We start from the raw sequence: 21,755 nt of genomic DNA on the forward strand, positions 1-21,755 counted from the left end.
CAGGATCCTGGCGTAGGTTCCTGGGGAGTCCAGATGCTGCAGGATGAAGTGTAGGGCCATGTTGATGGCGTCGTCTACAGACCTGTTGGCTCTATATGCAAACTGCAGGGGGTCCAGGAGGGGGGCCGTGAGGGTCTTGAGATGGGAGAGAACTAGGCGCTCAAATGACTTCATGACCACAGATGTCAGAGCCACGGGTCTGTAGTCATTTAGTCCAGTGATCCTAGGTTTCTTGGGGACAGGGATTATGGTGGAGGACTTGAAGCAGGCAGGCACATGACATGCCTGCAGTGAGGAGTTGAAGATGCCAGAAAACACTGGGGCCAGCTCGTTTGCACAGTGTCTGATGACTTAATAATTCAACAAATAAAAGGTTTTTATTATGCTCAGACAATTGCATTCAACATTCAAAACTGTAACCAAAATCAGTGCCAAATAAATATTTGGTAAAGGGCAGCTCGGTTTTACTTGACAACGATTGATATCCTGTGTAGAAACATGAAAAAAGTTCATTTTATCACTTTTAAGTCTATACTTTTTAGAATTCGTTTCACACAATATACGACATCATACTGGAATGAGTTTTAGAGTTTTTAATGCGCTGTCATGAATGAAGTTTCAATTAAGATAAGCAGCCTAAAAAGAAAAACGTTAGGACATCCTGAAGTGACTTTGACTTGGTGTATCTCATAGTGGCGGAGATGCCAAATAAGTCTTAAGACCACTTAGAGACCAAAAGCGATTATATTTCTGAGTCCAGAGGCTTCAGAGTGCAGTGAGATATGAAATCACTGTTTCCTCAAAGTATCAGTATGCCTTAATGACAGTGTGGCATTATGTTGTAATGGGTTATAGTTTTAAAAATCCAGAAAACAAACAAACAAACAAAAAAAAAAACCCTACCCCAAATCCCCCAAAACGAAGGGGTATTAAAACACTGCAGCCCATTGCTCAGCTTTGGTTCCTCATATTTATCAAACAAGAACAAATCTTCAACTTCCCGTCTACTTTTTTTGTCCTTAGGCAGCAAGAAATTGCTTTAAAACACAAATGTATCCATCTTATTCAATTCAACAACAAAATCCTCAAGTTGACAGGTTTTAAAACATTCATAGCAGTATTTGTCCCAGTTCTTCCCTGTATATTATATATTTTCCAGTAGTTCAACAAAAGGAAAACTTCCTTTCTAAAAGATGCCACTTGGCATGCTCACAAAGCCTCAGAGTGGCGGGACGCCCCTCATCCTTCGGATGACGTTAGCGATCCGCTTGGCCAGTCCTGGGTTGGGCTCTTCGATCTGGAAGCTCCGCGTTAGTAAGTTGTATAGAGAGCCGTAGCCCACAGCCACTACAGTGCATGTGAGGCAGATGACATTGTAAGGCATGCTGAAGTCTGGAGTGGGCAGATTGACAAGCAGAGGCTCTGTGTAGATGCGGACAAAGTAGCTGGACTCTTCTTTACAGGGAAAACTGGTGAGAGAGGAAAATTTGATCATCCCATTTTCTAGATAAACGTGTCTGTGCAGAAACTCAAACAGTCCGTGAATAAAACACAATAAATGTCATTTTCATCAAGGTGGGTGGGAGATGGGGCTGTGTACTTACAAGCTGCTGAAAAGTGGTCGTTCCCGAGTGCTGTTTGTATGCATGGCGACAGTGCTTGGTACAAGAGAACTAATAACTGAAGATCTAAATGTTAAAGACAAGGACAAGGACTTTAGACAATAAAAGTCTGAAATTAATTTAAAATCCTAAAAAATAAAAAGCAAAAATCATTTGAGAAGCAACACATGTCACACATGCAATCCTACGTGCATACCCGACATAGAAACCGTGGTTGGGATCGGGTGGGTATTCAGTCCATTTGAGCAGAGCCCTCTCAAACTGCACTGTAACCTCAGTCACAGAGTTTGGAGGAAGCTGGATCAGCATCTCCAGCAGGTGGGGCTTCACACGGTCCTTAGATGGCTCGTAGTGGATGTAGCCTAGCAGAGGAAGAAAAAAAAACAAGTGACCAATAATACACTGATTAAATGTTCAAACTAGAACTGCACAAACACAAAGGCTCTGGCATCTGCTGTCAAGAAAATTGTATTTTAAACAGCTATCAACCCAGAGTTTTTACAGTCAGTGAATCCCTAGTTTAGACACAGATCACTGGTTTATATAAATTACATAATGGGACAATATTTAATCAATAACAGCATGTTATTCAAGTTAGAAATGAACACCAACATATGTATTTGATAACTGTTTCTTACAGAAAACATGACTCATATTCTCCACCTTGTGGCAAAAAGAGGCAGCTGCATGAACCTTTACTAACCATTCCTGTGGGTTAATGTGGGAAGTCAAGTATCTTACAGTGGGCTGTGAACAGCATGACCGACTTACCCCTGTAAGGTCAAATGTATCATATTTGAAACATGAGTTTTTGAGACCTTTACATCATTAGTGTGATTTCTTTAACCTTAAACCCTTTACACATTTTTGCTGAAGATGAATAGTCATCAATAAATTGCACAGAAATGCTGGTGTAGCAAAAATCATACAAGTCAAAACTCATAATTCATGACAGGTTCAATAAAAACTCCAGCTTCAAGAAAATTAGATTTTTCTGGCAATTATTTCATGGTTCAGATTTTACAGGGTTAAGTAAAAGACTGAATAATAATATCCATCGTTGAAGAAGTCAACATCAAAAATCAAAGCCTGCAAAGATGCTCACATGTCCACAGGACATTTAAGCTAACTAACAGAAGGCAACAAAAATGAAAATGAAATCAAGTTGAAGGCACACAAGTTCAGCTCAAGTGGGAGTCTGACTATCGTGCACCTCTACAAAGTGTAAAGAGAAGGCTGTGTATTCATTTGCCACTGGCAATTTGTGCTTTTAAAGAACATAATTAGCATCATCATGTTGATGTTTGAATCAAGGTATGGGGGTCAGAGGCAGGGGACAGCACCTTCAGAAAGCCACTAAACTGAAAAGATGCACTCATGGACTGTTTCTTTGAGCTGTAAGTGCAACTTTCATTTTTATGTGCAGGTGTTTCATGGCAATAGACAAAGCTGCAAGAATCAACTAAACAACATGATGTAAGATCTACTTTTCTTCTTTTATTTAATTAAACCTCCTAAGAAATGATTCAGTGGTCATATTCAGATCCATGAAACAGTCCCAGTAAGACTTGCAGACATAGAAACAAAAAAATAAAGATGTATTGCTTTACCTTTATATCAGATCTATTCTACCAAAGCAGGCTTGTTAAATAGGTTGCGGGGAGGTGGCTGAGTGATAGTCTTCTAGTTGAATTTGTGATATGCTAATGCTAAACAGCGCAAAGGCTAATAAGATTTTTTTGTAGACTGGTTGAGGTCCTCTCCGTGAATCGCGACCTTATCGTGGTGGAGGGGTTTGTGTGTCCCAGGGATCCCAAGGTCGATGTTGTCTGGGGGCTTTTGCCCCCTGGTAGGGTCTCCTGTGGCAAATTGGTCCTGGGTGAGGGACCAGACAAAGAGCGATTCAGAAGACCCTTATGAAGAAAACATTGAGGGAACAGTTTACCCTGCCTGGGATAGGGTTACCGGGGCCCCGCCCTGGAGCCAGGCCCGGGGAGGGTGCCCGACGGGCGAGTGTCTGGTGGCTGGGCCTTAGTCCATGGGGCCCAGCCGGGCACAGCCCGAAAAGGGGACATGGGCCCATCCTCCCGCAGGCCCACCACCCGCAGGAGGGGTCGGGTCCATTGTGTGCCGGGCAGCGGCCAGGAGCGGAGGCCCTGGCGGACTGATCCCCGGCTGCCAAGACTGGCAATTGGGACATGGAATGTCACCTCTCTGGTGGGGAAGGAGCCTGAGTTAGCGCGTGAGGTTGAGAGGTACCGGCTAGATATAGTCGGGCTCACCTCTACGCATGGCTTGGGCTCTGGAACCAGTCTCCTGGAGAGGGGCTGGACTCTCAGTCTGGAGTTGCCCCTGGTGAGAGGCGGCGGGCTGGGGTGGGTATTCTAATATCCCCTCGGCTTGCTGCCGGTACGTTGGGGTTTTCCCCGGTGGATGAGAGGGTTTGTTCCCTGCACCTTAGGGTCGGGTAACGGGTCCTGACTGTCATCTGCACTTATGCGCCGAGTAGCAGTTCAGAGTACCCTGCCTTCTTAGAGTCCCTGGGTGGGGTGCTGGAAGGTGCTCCACCTGGAGACTCTGTTGTCCTGCTGGGGAAACTTCAATGCTCACGTGGGTAATGACAGCGAGACCTGGAGGGGCGTGATTGGGAGGAACGGCCTCTCTGATCTGAACCCGAGTGGTGTTTTGTTATTGGACTTCTGTGCAAATCACACTTTGGCCATAATGAACGCCTTGTTCGAACATAAGAGTGCCCATAAGTGCACGTGGCACCAGGATGCTCTAGGTCGCAGGTCGATGATTGATTTTGTAATCGTATCACCAGACCTGCGACCATATGTTCTGAACACTCGGGTAAAGAGAGGGGTTGAGCTGTCAACTGATCACCACCTGGTGGTGAGTTGGATCAGGTGGTGGGGGAGGATGCTGGACAGACCTGGTACACCTAAACGCGTAGTGAGGGTGTGCTGGGAACGTCTAGCAGAGGCCCCAGTCCGCGAGATCTTCAACGCACACCTCCGGCAGAGCTTCAACAGCATTCCGAGGGAGACTGGGGACATTGAGTCTGTGGGACTCCAGAGGCAGCCGACAGGTATCGACAGGCCAAGCGGAATGCGGCTCGGGCAGTGGCTGAAGCAAAAACTCAGGTGTGGACGGAGTTCGTAGAGGCCATGGAAAAAGACTTTCGGACTGCCTTGAAGAGATTCTGGCAAACTGTCAGGCATCTCAGCAGGGGAAAGCGGTGCTCTACCTGCACTGTGTATAGTGCTGGCGGAGCGCTGATGACTTCGACTGACAAAATTGTCAGGCGGTGGAAGGAATACTTCGAGGACCTCCTTAATCCCACTGACATGTCTTCCGAGGAGGAAGCAAAGTCTGGGGATGAGGGGAATGACCCGCCAATTTCTGGAGGCGAGGTCACTGAGGCAGTTAAACAACTCCTTGGTGGCAGAGCCCCTGGTATTGATGAGGTCCGCCCAGAGGTCCTGAAGGCTCTGGACGTTTTAGGGCTGTCCTGGTTGACACGCCTCTACAATGTTGCGTGGAAATCAGGGGCAGTACCCCTGGAGTGGCAGACCGGGGTGGTGGTCCCCATCTTTAAGAAGGGGGACTGGAGGGTGTGTTCCAACTACAGGGGGATCACACTCCTCAGCCTCCCTGGGAAAGTCTATGCCAGGGTGCTGGAAAGGAGAGTTAGTCTGCTAGTCAAACCTCGGATACAGGAGGAACAATGCGGTTTTCGTTCTGGTCGCGGAACACTGGACCAGCTCTTTATCCCCTCAAGGATACTTGAGGGTGCATGGGAGTTTGCCGAACCAGTCTACATGTGTTTTGTGGACTTGGAGAAGGCATTTGACCGTGTCCCTCGGGGTGTCCTATGGGAGGTGCTGCGGGAGTATGGGGTGTCTGGCCAATTGCTACAGGCCATTCGATCCCTATACAACCGTTGCAAGAGCTTGGTTCGCACCCGGTGGGTGATGGGCTCCGCCAGGACTGCCCTTTGTCACCGATTCTGTTCATAATTTTTATGGACAGGATTTCTAGGCGCAGCCAAGTGGCGGAGGGCTTTCACTTCGGTGGCCTCAGAATCTCATCTCTGCTTTTCGCGGATGATGTGGTTCTGTTGGCTTCATCGGGTGAAGGCCTCCAGCTCGCACTGCAACGGTTCGCAGCCGAGTGTAAAGCAGCGGGAATGAGGATCAGCACCTCCAAATCTGAGGCCATGGTTCTCAGCCGGAAAAGGGTGGAGTGCCCACTCGGGGATGAGTTCCTGCCCCAAGTGGAGGAGGTCAAGTACCTCGGGGTCTTGTTCGCGAGTGATGGGAGAAGGGAGCCGGAGATCGACAGACGGATTGGTGCGGAGGCTGCAGTGATGCGGACGCTGCACCGGTCCGTCGTGGTGAAGAGGGAGCTGATTGTAAAAGCGAAGCTCTCAATTTACCGGTCAATCTACGTCCCTACCCTCACCTATGGCCACGAGCTGTGGGTAGTGACCGAAAGAACGAGATCACGGATACAAGCGGCGGAAATTAGCTTCCTCCGAAGGGTGGCTGGCCTCTCCCTTTGAGATAGGGTGAGAAGTTCGGCCATCCAGGAGGGACTCAGAGTAGAGCTGCTGCTCCTCCACATCGAAAGGAGCCAGCTGAGGTGGTTCGGGCATCTGACAAGGATGCCTCCTGGGTGCCTCCTGGGGTTGGTGTTCCAGGCATGTCCCACCGGGAGGAGGCCCCGGGGCAGACCCAGGACACGCTGGAGAGATTATATCTCTCGGCTGGCCTAGTAACGCCTTGGTGTTCCCCCGGATAAGCTGGAGGAGGTGGCTGGGGAGAGGGAGGTCTGGGCTTCTCTGCTTAGGCTCCTACCCCCGCGACTCGGCCCCGGATAAAGCGGATGAAGATGGATGGATGGATGAGGCTCATATGTGGACCAAACTGTACATGTGAAGGCCATATAAGACATACATTTTTGATTGAATTAATAATTCATAAGTCAGCTGCTCCATGATATTCTTATTTCCACAGTGGCCTTAAGTGAAGTTAAGGACATTGTACCGGACCAATATCCTGTACTACACTGTGTACTCACTGTACAGGATATTGGTCATCTTTCAAAGGTAAATTGTTTTTGGGACAATGTAAATTTATTATTCTGATTGCAAATGAACAGTGCACACATCCTTTACTGCTTTCTAAAAATACTCACTGGGCTTGTTGTCCTTTCCCTTGCTCGTCACACTGAGCGTGTGGATGTAGAGACGAAGATACCAAGGTACCGAGTCCAGCAGCAGTACAGGGAAAGACCTGTATGGGTGGTTGTTGTACATTAATGTGTGAATCTCTCCTGTCTGCAGCCCGTATCCAGCCACATAACGCTCAGCATGGAGCAAGGGACGCAGCATTTCACCTGAGGACAGAAAGTCAGACTGATTTTAATAATTCACTGGGTGTAAAACAAATGTGACAATCAAAAAAATGCCTTAAAATTGTGTGAAGTGTGTGCATTTTATTATCTTGTTCTTGTTTCATCATACATTCTTCAAGACAATATTCTGACTATTATACACAGCTTTATACATTATACAGTCTCTACTCTTCTGGCTCACCCTCATTGGACTTCCATCGAATCAGCAGGTTGAGGGAGCGCACAGTGCCAAAGGTGGTTTCTTGGGTCAGATCGTACACAGAGAAGGTCCGTCTGTCTCCCAGCACCACTGCCTGGCTCAGCAGGGAAGTGGCTGGGCTGAGCTCAAACTGCTCCCCCTGCAAAATAAAAACAGGTTTGTTCCAATCATAACTCTTACAGAGCTTCAATAATAAATTTGACATTATCTATACATACAAGTAGTGCCGTTTATCAACAGATAATCCACTAGATCAGCAACACCTCCATGTTCATATAGCTGTCACAATTCGATGTTTTGTATTCTAAGGTTTGAATTATCTAATGATTTAGATTTGCATATTTTATATTAAAGGAAAAGCTAACCTGAGGGTTGTCTGTGATGTCGATATATAATTTACTGGAGGAGGCCAACGGACAAGCTTCTGTCAGGGTCCGAGAGAACATCTTGAACAAAGACCACTCTGAGGGAAGAGACAGCTTGAATTAACAAAAGCCAGGGGAATGTTACCAAAACCCAAATATGGGACAGAGAACAAAAAAAAACGTGCTTTCGCTCACCTCGTTTGGTCTGTCCAGAGTTGTGCAGGTCAAAGACTGAATTCAACGTCTGTCTCAGCTCCCAGGATGTGGTTTTGCACTGCCAGTCCTGACACACGGACCTGATGTGCACTGCCTGGGAATGAAAACTGCTGTGGAAGAGTTTCTCTGACTTCAAAAGGACAGCGAGACCAGCCTGTTCGGAAAACATAGTGAGGAGAAAACTTAATACGCTAACAGATGGCATTGATGTCCCGCGCTTTTTTTAGGAAGAAAAATGCACATGTAAAGGGGGGGGGGGGGGGGGGGGAGAGGGAGAGAGAGAGAGAGGGACATTTACCTTGGATCCACATGGCAAGAGTTTCTTCCAGGGTGTCAAATTCTCTGTGCAAACAATTTCTCGTGGGAGGGTGGCATAGCGAAGGAAGCTGTGGTCTGTCACTTTAACACACACACACACACAAATATTGCATATGCAGTACAGTGAGTCCTGGGGCATCTGCAGTGCTGTAATGGGTATTCAACTGTCTAACATGCACCTCAGAATAAGAATATCACATGCCCAAATAAAATCTAATATATATATATATTAAAAAACGAGGCACCTGAGTACAGGTAAAGCACTCATTTTATTGCAAAAGGTTTCTTTAATGCAAACAGGACCTGTGTAAAAAGTGTTCATCTGTTTACTTATTCCCAAACAACAACAACAACAACAAAAAAACACAACTAAACCAAGTTTCTAACGGGGTGCAGCACACCTGACAAGCCTGACAATCATATCACCTGTAAAGTCGACCATTTGCAGTAACATGAGGTGTAAAATCACTAGAAACTAGGGCTGGGCCATATTATACCGTTGACAGTAATACCGGTACAATGCTAGGCAACGATAAGAAAATAAAATATCGCGATAGAATATGGGTAAAACGCGCATGCGCAGTGCCTTTGTTTTCGCACATGGCAGAAAAAGCATGGCGGCAACAGAGAATGAGAAGGGAGAAAGCGGATCGTTGAGTGAAACGGATGAACCACAATTGGTTTGTAAAAAATGGTGCAACTTCAGTGGTGTGGAACTGGTTTGGCGTTTGTCCATCAGATACCCACCAAAGCACATTTTTTTTGTAGAACATGGAAGCGGGCCGTCGTTTTTGCCGTATTTGTCGGACTAAGGTGCTCGTAAATCTGGGAGTAATCTGTGTCCTAAACTCCGCTCCCTTCAGGTCCCAAAGTCAAACGAACACTGCAGCATCACTAAGAGTTAAAAACTGTCTAAATTCTTTCATCTTTAATAAAACGATCAGAATTGCTGCTTTACCAGGTGTAACTATGAAGTTTAACATCCAGGCATCCATGAAAACAGAATTTATTACATTTAACGGAGTTAGAAGTTAGCAGGAAGTTAGCGGAAGTTAGCTCGCTAGTTTTGCTAGTTACCTAAGCATGATATAGCATGTTCTGACTGAGAGATTTCTGAAAAAATTCAAAAGTACAGCTCTGCTATCATTTCCAACATAAATGAAGACAGGAAGCTACACAGCAGTGAGGTTTGTAAGGTTACTGAAGTTGGGCTAGGTGGTATTTAATGATGTGCTAGGTGATCGCTAGCGACACAGCTATGTTAGCATAACATAAACAGTGAAGCTGGAGGATGAACGCTAACACTTTTCCACTCGTGAAGGTTCCTGATGGTTAGAGACAAATGCAATCGCATGGCAGGATGCTGTAAACGGACCAAACTTCAGTCAGGAGAACAACTGAGATAATCCATCCACAATAGAAGGTTAGTCGTTAACATACTGCAACAACATGGGAATAGAGCAGCTGTGATAGAATACAGCATTAATGAATCAATGGTACAGAAGTGGAGGAAGAAGAAGATGAGTTGAATAAAGTTTGATTTATCTGACTGCTTTGTTTCGCTTAATGTGTCTTATAATCCCGTGCACCTTATGGTCCGAAAAATACGTATTTGACTTTTTTATTTGGCACACTGCAGTTTAATGTTGCAAAGCATCTCTTTTTAACTTCAGTGGATATTATACATGGTTATGCTCAGGATATGTCAGCCCATTTCTACTGGAAATGCCTTTTGGTTAAACTTTCAACAGGGAATTTGCATTTGCACTGTTAAATTTTTTATACAGCTTTAATGCACATAAAAAACAGCTGCTTGTTTAAGTGAAAATAAATGGATGGGGGTTTTTTTGCGCTAGTAAAGTTGTGGAGTTGTATTTTGTCTTGCATCAATTATATCGTCAGTTATATCGTTATCGCAAATTTTCAAATCTATATCGTGATTAATATTTTTGGCCATATCGCCCTGCTCTACTAGAAACAATAGTTTAAAAAACAAAACTAAAAACAGAGCACATGTCTAGGTTAGATGAGGAAGAAGGTTATTGCACTAAATCTCTGAGACTCAATTGAAATTGAAAGAAATTTGCTACACATGGTCGTTTGGAACAAATGAGAATCTTCCTAGAGGTTGCCAACCTTTCAGAATTCCTCTAAGAGCACTTTGAACAGTCATCAGTGAGGTTAACAAAGTTTTGAGCAAAATATTCAAGCTACCACAGTGTTTGTGACTCTGACAGACACAAGGTAAAAATGACAGACTGATCTCCAGTAATCTGAAGCACTTTATCGCAGCTGATGCTGTTAAAGTTGTATGAATCATAACTGACCAGTGATGGAACAAGTTGAGAAGAGGATTACTGCAAGAGGATTTTCTCTAGCACTAATTCTGTATAATAACGTGATATTAGACAGTTCAATGGTGGCTGATGACACAATTAGCTTTTGCAGAGGTTCATTACTAGAGATGTTTCTCTAAATGCAAAAAGGAGACTGACTGTACCGTTGCCTAGTCCCAGGGGTTTGAAGGAGGCACTGGGCTGAACAGTGTTGGTGGAGTCAATGAAGTTCAGTGATGCACAGAAGATGCCTGACAAAACATTGGTTAGCTCCTTCCATGTAGCATCGACACTGGGAAAGGCAGAAAAAAGGCATGTGGAAATGTTAACATGATTTAGCAAAGGTAGGTTAGGCAGCAACTATATCAAAACAAACAGTAGTCAAAAGTTGTGGGAGTAGAATTTCTGGCAGTTTTACATGGGTGGGGGGAAAAAAATCAATACAGCAAACCATTACGATACTTTGTATGGTGATATTGTATCGATACAGGGTCACCAAATATTGATACTCTGGGAATATAACGAACAAGAGGGTTCATCACATGCACCACCATCCTGAGATTATGTTAGCTGAGCAAACTTGCATTAAATTCAATGAAATTCACATTTAATTGATGTATCATCTGAAACAGATTGCATGTAATTCAATCGCAGACTGATGACAGATTATCTCCGTCTTAATGCAACAAGTTTATGGCCAGTTTTTACTGAGAGTTATTTTACTGCATAACTTTTTACTGCAGCAAAAAAACTACCTGAACTGTCTGCTAGTTCGGCAAATGCTTGAGAAACATCACTGTCATTATAAGAACTAAAGGAAAAACACAAAAGCAAAAAACAGCAAGGACGGTTATGGATGAGCAAAACTGGTAGGTTGGTGGTTCAATCCTCTACTTGTCTAGTCTGCATGTCAATGTATCCTTGGTCCACATACTGAACTCCTAGTTGTCGTTGATGCCACCATTGGAGTGTCATGTGTGCATGGTAGATTAAAAATGCTAAGGCATAGAAAAAATGTTTACGAAAGCAGGTTAATGAATGTGTTTGTGAATAAGTGAATGAGGCTCATAGTAAGAAGGGGCTTTAAATGCTCAGAGTACAAAAACACTATATAAGTACGGGTCTGTCTCCCCTCCCCTTATTAATCCACACATTCATTTCATCTCTGTTGTACTCACTCTGTCACTGAGTCTTGGAACCAGACCCAGAGCTCAGCTCCAGGTGGGGATGGTATAAAGGGTTGCCCCCACTGCATGGTCCTCCAGTAACCTTGTGTAAAAGAGATGTGCAGTTCTCTGACTGAGAACTTGGAGATGACCTGGCCCAGAGACTTGGGGAAAAGCCGGTAGTGGGACACTGAGAAATGCAACAACGTGGTTTAGAGTTAGAAAGACCAAACATTGTTGTAATTTTGAGAACAGGAGAAAGAAAATCTTATTGAATGAATGTGGGGTGTATTAAACTCGTATAATATTTCCAATAATGTATAAATACTCCTGAAACCAACTAAAAAGGAACAGACGCAGATTTTAACAGGAAGGGGATATCAATAAATGAACAAAAATATGGTGATTTATAAAAGAAAGTCAACTGACGGAAAATGCAGATGCCCTATCACGTGGTATTTTTAATGTTTCAATCTGACAGATTATAGGAGCATCGAGAAGCAAAAAATGAACCCTCATTCCGAAACATTTAAATGCGTATCATTTTATACATTTACAGCTTTTCTGTCAGCTATTCGACAGACTCAAGTATATTCAAAAGTTACTTCTATAAGAAGATAAAACATTTACATGTGTGTATTTTCTTATTCGTGCCTAACAAGTGTTATCTCCCTACTAGCAGTTAGCTTACCTTTGTTTTCTCTCATGAAGTCTGTGTCCCACAGGGTGCGGAACTGGAAGCTGGCATAAATATCTCCGGAGTGCAGAGGTCTGATGACCAGCTCTTCTTGGAAGTCGTCTTTAGGCTGTGGTACCGACGAAGGTACCACTGTTTCAGGTGCAGAAGTGCCCTGAATGTCGGCTGCAGCATCAACCGTAGCGGCTTCTTTAACCTCGGTTGCTTCCCACCGTCTCTCCTCCACCGCGGGCTGGTCAGCCGTTTGTTCCGCTGTTTGTGCATTATGGTCAACCCCACCGTGGTGGTCATTAACTGGCGTCGTTTCATGAATGTCTGCGACAACAAACACGGACAAACTAAAAAGAATAAGCAGCCAAGACCAGCAGCTGCACCTGTGAGCAGCCATTTTTCTCGAGGCGGTGGTTGACTTCCGCGTTAACGCGTCATGAGTAGAATCAGCCAATGAGCTGCTTCCATATGGAGTCATTCTTGGCACTGACACGAGGCTGCTTTGTTTTAAGCCAAAATATTTTCTTAAAAATAAAAACATAAAAATAAATTTTATATATATATATATATATATATATATATATATATATATATATATATATATATATATATATATATATATATATATATACATGCTAATATGTAATATGTTTCTGATTTATTTTAAGCAAATTCTAAAATAAAATAAAGAAATACATTTTAAAAGCGATCAGTTACATGTGAAGGCGGTATGGAAGCGGTATGGCAAATTATAATTTATATGTAGATTAGATAAATTATATTTATATCCATGTGAAGACAATAAATGAATCCATAGATAAATGTAAACTACAGTAAATGCACATAATGTGTCATATGTCAATTTGTGAATTGTAACCAATTAAACAATTACAGGCCTGAAAATTCTCAATTAATTTAGCCTATCAAACGTCTGCCCATCTTAATCTGTCATTTTACAGCATTACCAATGCTGCTTGCAAATATATTGAACCTTATAGACCCTGAATAAATGGTGCTACTGGTGTGTTGCCAAAACTCATAAAAAAGCTACATTAATAATTAATAAAGGCCATAAATTCAGGTTATCGGTGTGCGAATAAGCATGGTGCTCTGTTGAATATTTGGTCGCGTTGCTGGACAGGGATGGGCATCATCAACCCGTTGGCATCATCGGGGGCAAATCACCCCTCCCTCATCCACACATCATCGCGCACACAGCCCAGACTCACACGCACACACACACACGCACATACACGCACATACACAAACACACACGGAATTTCGGCTCAGCCATGGCTCCCTGTTAGGTACTCAAAGCGGCTGTTGTCAGAGCGAATTAAATCTACTCTCGCTCGTTGCTTTCCTCCTGACCTTGCCTGCCTCCGGTTGGGTTTTTAATATTTTATTTAGGATTCCTGCGCTGCCTCCCCATGGCTACATCGGATGGACTAGACGGCTGTCTGCAGCGAGGCAGATCTCAAAGTGACCCGAACATACTCACCGAACCGGGCATCGAGTTGGCTCACAGCACAGGTAAGATAGGCGTTATTTTGTCTACATTCATCCGCTCCATATGCGAGTTTTTATTTTTATTTTATTTTATTTTTCTAAGGTTGCCGCTTCTTTGGCGTTGCAGACCTCCTTGTTTGCTTAGTGGGATGTCAGAACACTAAGGCACAATTAGCGCATATGCTCCCGACACTGGATGTAGAATATGACTGTAACGCTGAATCGTGGAGCTGCATGTTGAAGACGAATGCCATCTCAGCGTCTGTGAATGGCTGCATTCCCCACCAGATTTGCGCCTTACAAAGACGCCTGTAGCCCTTTTGGCTGATATGGATGCAAGTAGTATTTGGGAATCCGCGTGTTGGCCGTTTAATGTGATATTACCGTGTGCAACTTTTACTCTATCGCCTATCTATTCCCTTCCATGCTATCCCAGCCCCTTTATAGTGAACCCATGCTATTTAGCATCACAAAATCTGCATGCATGTGTGGTCCATGATCCAAGCTTAACGAATGTGTTGTCCTGTCTGATCCACTGCTATAGCGTTGTTATTAAGAGAGATCCATGGAGGGATTCATGTTTTGACGTGTTGCATTAAAAAAGAAAGAAAAAAAAGCACATGCTTCTCTTATTGTAGGCCTATGCCTAGAGCTCTGTCCCTGTATTGACAGCACTGAATCCCCACCCCATACCGAACTGATCACTGCTGCGATCAATAGCCGACAATCCACGTGATATAGGCTATAGGTGGAAATGTACCCAACTTATCATCACAGCCTTGTACTGGTACAATCGGACTGGCCAGTTATTGATCCTTCAGGTGATCTTTCCAATATGGTGTCCTTGTTTGTTTCTCTGTGGGTTAGTCATCTAATGTTACTCATCTTTCTGCTTTATGGAAGAGGATAATGAATTAAACTTTCATTAATGACAGAACACCAGGGAGCACTCATGCCGTGCTCTCCTCTGGTGAGCTCCTGGAAGTGAATTTGGTTGTTATTGTGCTGGAAGAACTAGTAGCCTATGCATTCACCTGAAATACACTGATTTATTTTATTTTCTTTTTTTTACGTAAGTGAGACTATTTATGGTCATACTGTGTGGGTTTAGAAAGAGTCATTGCTTACACCCACACATGGCGAGTTTTACGCACATGAATGCTTGACTGAATGATTCAGAAAAAAAAGCAGAGTAGTTCACCTTTCAACTTATCACTAACGAGACTCGCTTTTTCACATTTCCAAAATCACACCTGCCTGCACTCATCAACTGGCCATAGCACGTTTATAATGGAGCCTTGCTGAATTCAACCCTCCCAGGGATGATTTAATTCACACGTAGGTGAATGTGATGATGTCACACTGGGTCTTTGACACACCTGAATAAACAACGCAGCAGTTTGGCGGATCAGCCAGGCCAGTGATGAGAGCTAAAGCTGTCAGGGAACGCTGAACGTCAGCCTACATCCCTGGAGTATGCACAACTGCATCACAGTTTCAGACACGAGTTTGCTACATGAAAGACGGAGTAAATAAAGTTGTAACAGCAAAGACAATATCGGTGTCTGGTGGCCCAAAGTACACAGCATCGCCCACCCCTTCTCTGCGTGGATCACCACTGCACTAATGTCTGGGGCACTAGTCTTTGCCAAAGTAATCCTTTGGCAGAGACTGCCTTTTTTTTCTCCTCCCAATACAGTAGATCTCGCAGCTGCAGAGGCTTACAATGTGTTCATACACTTACTCAATACTGGGAGGAGAGTCAATAGAGACAACAGTTACAGCTGACCATCTCAGAAAATCAGAGTAGTGTTTCCTTTTGAATGAGGCTGCAGTAATACTACAATACAGACTCACCCTCTCAGAGAAGGGCAAGTCGATCAGTCACATTGCAAGTGTCCAACAATGCAAATCCTACTGTCTTTTAATAAGGCGCAGAGAGTGACATTGCATTGCTCTGTTGGGAGTTTATCTAAATTAAGGCAACCTCTTTGAACAGCAGATTTACAAGAATGATTCAGAGTTACAGGAACATAAGTCCAGGAACAGGAGCAGCAGTATAAACACGTTTAATCAGTTCATTTGGACAAGGAGCCCTTAGATTCCCCTGCTAATAAAATGTCACTTTCGCTCAAAGTTCCACTTAGTCATTGCAGAATGTCGACCAAGGTAATGGTGTGGAGAGGACACCTTGACGCTTTGCGGACAGGGAGCTTGTCCAAGCAGGGTTATCCCTATGGCTTCGTTCCTCAAAATAATTCTTTTCCCCTGTAGAAAGACGCAAAGCTGGAGAAACAGTGGAGATGAGTTGAATCACACAAATATCAGCACAAGCAGATTTATAGTGCACATAAATCTGCAGTTAGAGACTATTTCTATTATTGATTAAGTTTCACTTTTTTATTACTTTTTTATTACATAGAATACAATGCACATTACAGTTTCCAAAGTAGTTATCTTCAGACTGTTAAATTCAGTTCACAAAGTTACAAAACACAGAAAAGAAGAATATCCTCCTCATGAAGAAATCACGTCATATATCCACAGTAAATTCTAAAAATAAAAAAATATATTCAGATATTTTTAATCTTTTAAATAATTTCTCAGTTTGTTTGACATTTCATTGATTAGTTGCAACACTTTATAAAGATGGCCAACTGCCCCTTCACTAAACACCATCTTTGGCAAAAGACTGTAATAATTCATGATGAAATCACTTTCACTTGCAACCCCTCCCCACCTGCAGCTATAGACCACATTGCTCAAGACCACTTCTGTTCTCCGCTCACATGACGACTTATCCAATAAGTACCTGCTGATCTGTGTTTTTTTTTCTCTCGTTTTGTTTTATCATTCTCTCCTGGTCTTACTGGTACAAGAATAATCCTCTCAGATCTGTCAAAAAAAAAGAACAACTGAAGAATTCAGGTAAAAGGCGGGGACCTGCCTAATGAACAAGAAGATATGTCAAACCCTGCGGAAGCTGATATTTAGCCATGACAATGACTCACCCCAAACCCGAGCGCTGTGTCGTACATAATCCCTCTTATATTCAGGGCTTGGTGAGAAAATATGGGAAATTATGAGTCAGCAGGTCTTATATAATGTTCCCGCAATTAACACAACATTGTTTGAAAGTAATAATGTAAACAAAAAGGTATTTGTGCCACAGGAATTCCTTACATAACAATGGTTTAAGACCCAGTTTCAGATTTCAGCGAGTTGCGGCGGAATAAAGAAACTGTAATTACGTAACAAACAGAGATATATATGACCCTACCTTAAGAAACAGCCCTGCTTCAATTTAAAAAAAGGAACTTTGACATTTTCAGGTGAAGAGAGGGTTAAAGATGCAAGAACATGGACTCCTTAGAAGTTTAAAAGGCACTCTTAAAAGGAGACAACCCGGTGCTGGCAGGCGGCACATTTGAAGAATGGTTTTCGTTCAACTGTAATGAGGCAGTCAAGTATCTTGATGCTGTGGAAGAGGGAGATAAAGAAACGCTGGATGTGGCACAGCATTTGGTGTGGCCTTCAACTGGCGCTGGCTCTAAACAGATAATTACACTGCACACAGTAACTATCTAGCTATCAATCCAAACTACTGGCAGTTCATCAAGTTGTTGGGACGAGTTGTTGGGCTTGCCCGTGTTGACGGGTTTTGTGATGAGCAAAACTCCACCAGTATCTGGGGCAGTTTTATAATTATTTTCTATTCCGAGTAATTAACTGTAAATTAAACTGTTTGAAATTGCAGTTTTCATTTAAGACAGATTAAGAGGCAGGCGTTCAGCGGTATGTGATGCCATTACAGCCACACATTCTGTCTTCCTGTGAGTCTATTTTTTCCCCACCGAGTGATTGTCAACATCCTCAAGAGTGCAGAGAAAAGGGTGTGAAGTTGTTGTATTCTGCTGCGGGTCGTACGTGTTAAGTGGTTAAAACAAAAGAGAGAGCGACGGTGACCGTGAAGTGGATACAAGTGAGAAAACAGAAAACGATCCCTCTGTTACAGTTTAGCCCGTGACACCATGCTGTCTGTGCTTAGATAGGTCGCCAGTATGCAAAACACAGCCTCGAGTTTTTATTCATGTGGATGGTTTTTTTGGAGACTTTTAATTTAAACAGGACATAAACTTCATCATACACATGCAGCTCAATACTGGTCTCTCATTTTTGATTTTTGTTTGTTTATTTGTTTGTTTTTTAGCTGCGGTCAAGTTGAAAACTGTAAAACCTGAGGATCTATCAAGCTACATGCACACGTATGGCTGACATAAACAATTTTAGAGATCTGGATGAACAACGAGAACATATTGTATATAGATTTGCACTTTGTTTAGAACCTGCAACTTTATCAGACTCAGCCAAGAAAGCTGTAATTCACGCTGAAGTCACAACTCATTCATCACGGTGAGCCTTAAGGGACTGTGAGTCAGTCAAGGCTACCTGTTAGTAGTAGCCACTGGAGAGCTATTCATTCTTCCCTCCACGATGCACAGAGGTCCCTTCAGAGGCCAAGAGAAAAAGTACATCTAATGTCAAGTTGAGAGGAGCGTTCTGGTTGCCATAAAAGGTATTTGTCATATTCAGAAACATATGAATCTCAACAAATATTGAGTCAGACTTTCACCCAGGAGCCAGGGGTGCACTGTTAGTGCCCACATGTCATATATATATATATATATATATATATATATATATATATATATATATATATATATATATATGTATTGTCACAGTAACATGCTAACATGCCAAGTTCTGAAGTTTTCAGGCAGAACGCCCTCAAGGCTAACTTATCCTTTGTGTGTAAAATGTTCAGACATTTCTGATTGTCAAACCTAATGGATCATGTCCACTGTTAATGTGATGAACTACTCTGCTAGGGGCACTTGTGTGAACTTGAGCGTAACTGGCTTTTCATTTTCTATAAATTACTTCAGAACAAGTTAGTCATAGGCAACTGCAACATGCCAAATACAAGTGAAATGAGCTCAGGGGAAAGGGTCAAGCATCATTTGGCTGTACAAAAAGAAAAGTTAACATTCCACAATTTTGTTTTAAAAACAATAAAAAGGGAAGAATTTGTCTTGAGTAAAATGAAAACTAACGGGTACACACACCCCTGTTCTCTGCTGGCCATCGGGGCGGGGGGGGCTGGGAGGAGGTGTTGGCCATCCGATTGGGATCTGGGATGCGGGGCCTCCCTGTTGCTGCAGAGTCTAGGGCGGTCTGCTTGCCTCCACCCCGGGGGAAAGGGTGACATCTCCTGGGTCTAGGTGCTGTTTCCCCCTCCAGGGGCGAGGGTACCTGGACCTGGGGTATAGAGTTTGTTTGGGGAGTGTGATTGTGTGTACAGTGTCCATGTATGTCTATCCCTACGTTGGGTGAGTGCTGAGTGTGCATGAGGGTGGGAATGCATGTTTGTGTCTGTGTGTGCCTGTTTGTCTGTGTCTATATGTCAGGTCGGGTCTTACACTCCACCTCTCTGGGAACTCCCAGGCCCTCCAAAGGCCTATCTCCCCTCACCACACTCCCTGCCAGTAACTGATGCCCTCAGGGGTTGGTGTGTTGGTGGTTCTTGGTGTCCGGGGCTGGGCGCTCAGGTATGTACCAACTCACTCCTGGTGACTACTTGGCGGGGCCTGGTGCCTGTTGCTCGGTCAGGCCTCTTCTGGGGCAAAGGGGGCAGAGCCGGCGGGCACGCCACTGCAGCCCCCTCTGGCTTCTGCTCCGTGGCTACTGGGTGACCCCTCATCTGGGGCTCTCCTCAGCTCTTCCCAGGAGGGTGGCACGGATGCCCCTCCGGTGGTCCTCCTTGGGCTCTCGCACTCTGGGGCCTCTGGATGTCTGGGGCCTGGATCTCCTCCATGCCTGCTTCATGCCCTGGGGGACAGGGCTATGGCTCTCTACATCCTCTAGCAGACCATTACACGGGGAAACCTTTTGAATACAAGCGCGCTGATCCACACAGGTGTGCACACGGGTGTTCACTGTTCATAGACATAAACTACACCTTTATTGGCTGCTATTTCCAAGCACATTGTGCGCTGTCGGTCCTGCTTGCTATACAACAACATTCAATATTTAGTATTTACTGCTGTTTACACTTAGGTAGATTAACGTGATGGTGTTGTGTTTAGTATGTTGCTCTGTTTTGTTTTTTTTTGCTTGTTTTCTCTTCTTTTTCTCTCAACAGGTGATTCAGGAGATTTTTTTCTCTTCTTTCTCTTTTTAAGTGCCCTTTCTCACTGTCCCTCTTCCCTTCTGTTTTTCTTTTCCTTCATCTTTCTTTCTCCCTTTCCTATCCCTCAGTCATGTCTGTCCCGTCTGTAACAACTGAAAAAATAAAAATAAAATAAAATAAATAATAACAACAAAGGTCGATCAAATGGACCGATACGGCAAGGCCATGATGATCCATTTGGCAAAGTAAATCCATTCAAAGAATGAGACATAATTAGATTTTCAAAGAAACATCTACAGAATGATAGCGGTTCTTGAGATCCATCTTTGTCAAATAATAATTCAACTGACATGGATCTAATGGCATCAAATCTGTGTAAATAAAACCACGGGAAAATTCCAACCAGACTGCACTGAGCATAAAGTAAAGATCAGATGTGGGAACATCAAAGTCGGGAGCTGTTTTTTACTTACAGTGGCAACATCCACCTATTGAAAGAAACTTTGTACATCAGAAATCTGAAGACCTGTGGCCCTCACAAAGATTTCACTATAAATCCCTATGGAGGGGGGAAAAAAAGCTTTGCTGCCTTAAACACAGAAAACTCTCAGGCTCTCAGCACAGTCACTGTAGAAACCATGGGCTTCAAATATTCAAATCTTTTCCACCAGTTTTAAAATTAAAATAATGATTCTTACTATCATGAATTACTATCATTAACATTTAGTATTGGGTATCATTAAGGATGGGAATTCATAAGAATTTAGCGATTGCGACTCCGTTATCAGAGTCACCTATCGATTCTCTTTGGGATATCATTAGCTCGGCTTTGAGAGTCAACACAATCTCTAAGCAGAATATCAAAGACATTACATCTGTTCACATTAATGTATGCTGTGTGGTCTGATATTTGCGCAGGTATTTCCCCTCTTTGTTGTGATCAGTGTTGGGGTCATTACTCAAGAAAGTAACTCAACACAAATCCCTATCCCAACAAGGACACACACATGATCTTTCTCTTAGTAGAACACAAAGCTGACAGCAAAAAGCAAAGATGAAAACCAGCAAAAAGACACTTTAAAACAATTGCCACAGTGATTCTACTGAAACATGAGTTTATTACCTGTTAAAGTTCAGGGCCTGGTTGCTGGGCTGGGGTCAGCCTTTACTGAGCTTTATCAGCACTCTGGGTTCTTGGCTAGCTTAGTCTTAGCTTGCTGTTTGGCTAGCTTAGTGTTAGCATGCTGTCTGTGCAGGTGCTTGCGAAGTGCTGACGTTATGTTAGCAACATAATGCAGCTGTTTCTGTCCTAGATGCAGTTTACACTTTACCATCACGCTCTTGTCCATGTGTAAGATAAAAATAAAAGTAATGTCCATAATGGCTACCAAGAACCGGTTCTCAATTCCCATCCCTAGGTATCATATCACTCAACACTGCCGCTTAAAAAACTGAGAAGTCTATTAGTCATTTAGTCTCTTCGTGTTAAAAAACGGTGATGATGGGATCTCATGCTTATACCAAGTCATCACAGTATACCAACTAAATTCATTGCTTTTTCTCCTTCAAACCAAATCAGGCCACAAAAAAGTCATGTTAGCCTTATGTAAAAGAAAAAAAAGTCCTTTCTTCATTTGGAACCAAAATGAACACTGTGCTAACAATTCTGTCACATTTAGGATCCACAACTGCTGAGTGGTGAGCTAAGGAGATATGTTGCATGCA

General features: G+C 43.4%; 2 protein-coding genes across 3 annotated transcripts in view; one reads left to right on the forward strand and one right to left on the reverse strand.

Moving 5' to 3' along the window:
* Positions 1-355: 355 nt before the first annotated feature.
* Positions 356-12,791, reverse strand: pigt (phosphatidylinositol glycan anchor biosynthesis, class T). Its single transcript, XM_026153802.1, has 11 exons — positions 12,335-12,791; positions 11,656-11,833; positions 10,642-10,769; positions 8,122-8,222; positions 7,803-7,977; positions 7,608-7,705; positions 7,225-7,381; positions 6,825-7,025; positions 1,819-1,984; positions 1,605-1,688; positions 356-1,469 (listed from the first exon to the last, which is right to left on the reverse strand). The coding sequence occupies exons 1-11, from the start codon at positions 12,726-12,728 to the stop codon at positions 1,220-1,222; spliced, it is 1,932 nt and encodes a 643-aa protein (XP_026009587.1). The 5' UTR covers positions 12,729-12,791; the 3' UTR covers positions 356-1,219.
* Positions 12,792-13,563: 772 nt separating this feature from the next.
* The window catches only part of phactr3a (phosphatase and actin regulator 3a), a 34,155-nt gene continuing 25,963 nt past the window's right edge, over positions 13,564-21,755 (forward strand). For both annotated transcript variants that reach the window (XM_026153803.1, XM_026153804.1), the window contains exon 1: positions 13,564-13,864. In XM_026153803.1, the coding sequence (XP_026009588.1) occupies positions 13,762-13,864 (103 nt within the window). In that variant the 5' untranslated portion in view covers positions 13,564-13,761. The remainder of the gene's footprint in view (positions 13,865-21,755) is intronic.

This window comes from Astatotilapia calliptera, chromosome 20 (assembly GCF_900246225.1).
Source record: "Astatotilapia calliptera chromosome 20, fAstCal1.2, whole genome shotgun sequence".
Lineage (NCBI taxonomy): Eukaryota > Metazoa > Chordata > Actinopteri > Cichliformes > Cichlidae > Astatotilapia > Astatotilapia calliptera.

Coding starts and splice junctions, on each gene's coding strand:
- pigt (XM_026153802.1), bottom strand. CDS start 12,728: ATGGCTGCTCACAGGTGCAGCTGCTGGTCTTGGCTGCTTATTCTTTTT. Junction 10,770..11,655: donor TTCCAAGACTCAGTGACAGA/GTGAGTACAACA, acceptor TGCCTTTCCCAG/TGTCGATGCTACATGGAAGG. Junction 1,689..1,818: donor AACCACGGTTTCTATGTCGG/GTATGCACGTAG, acceptor TTTAACATTTAG/ATCTTCAGTTATTAGTTCTC.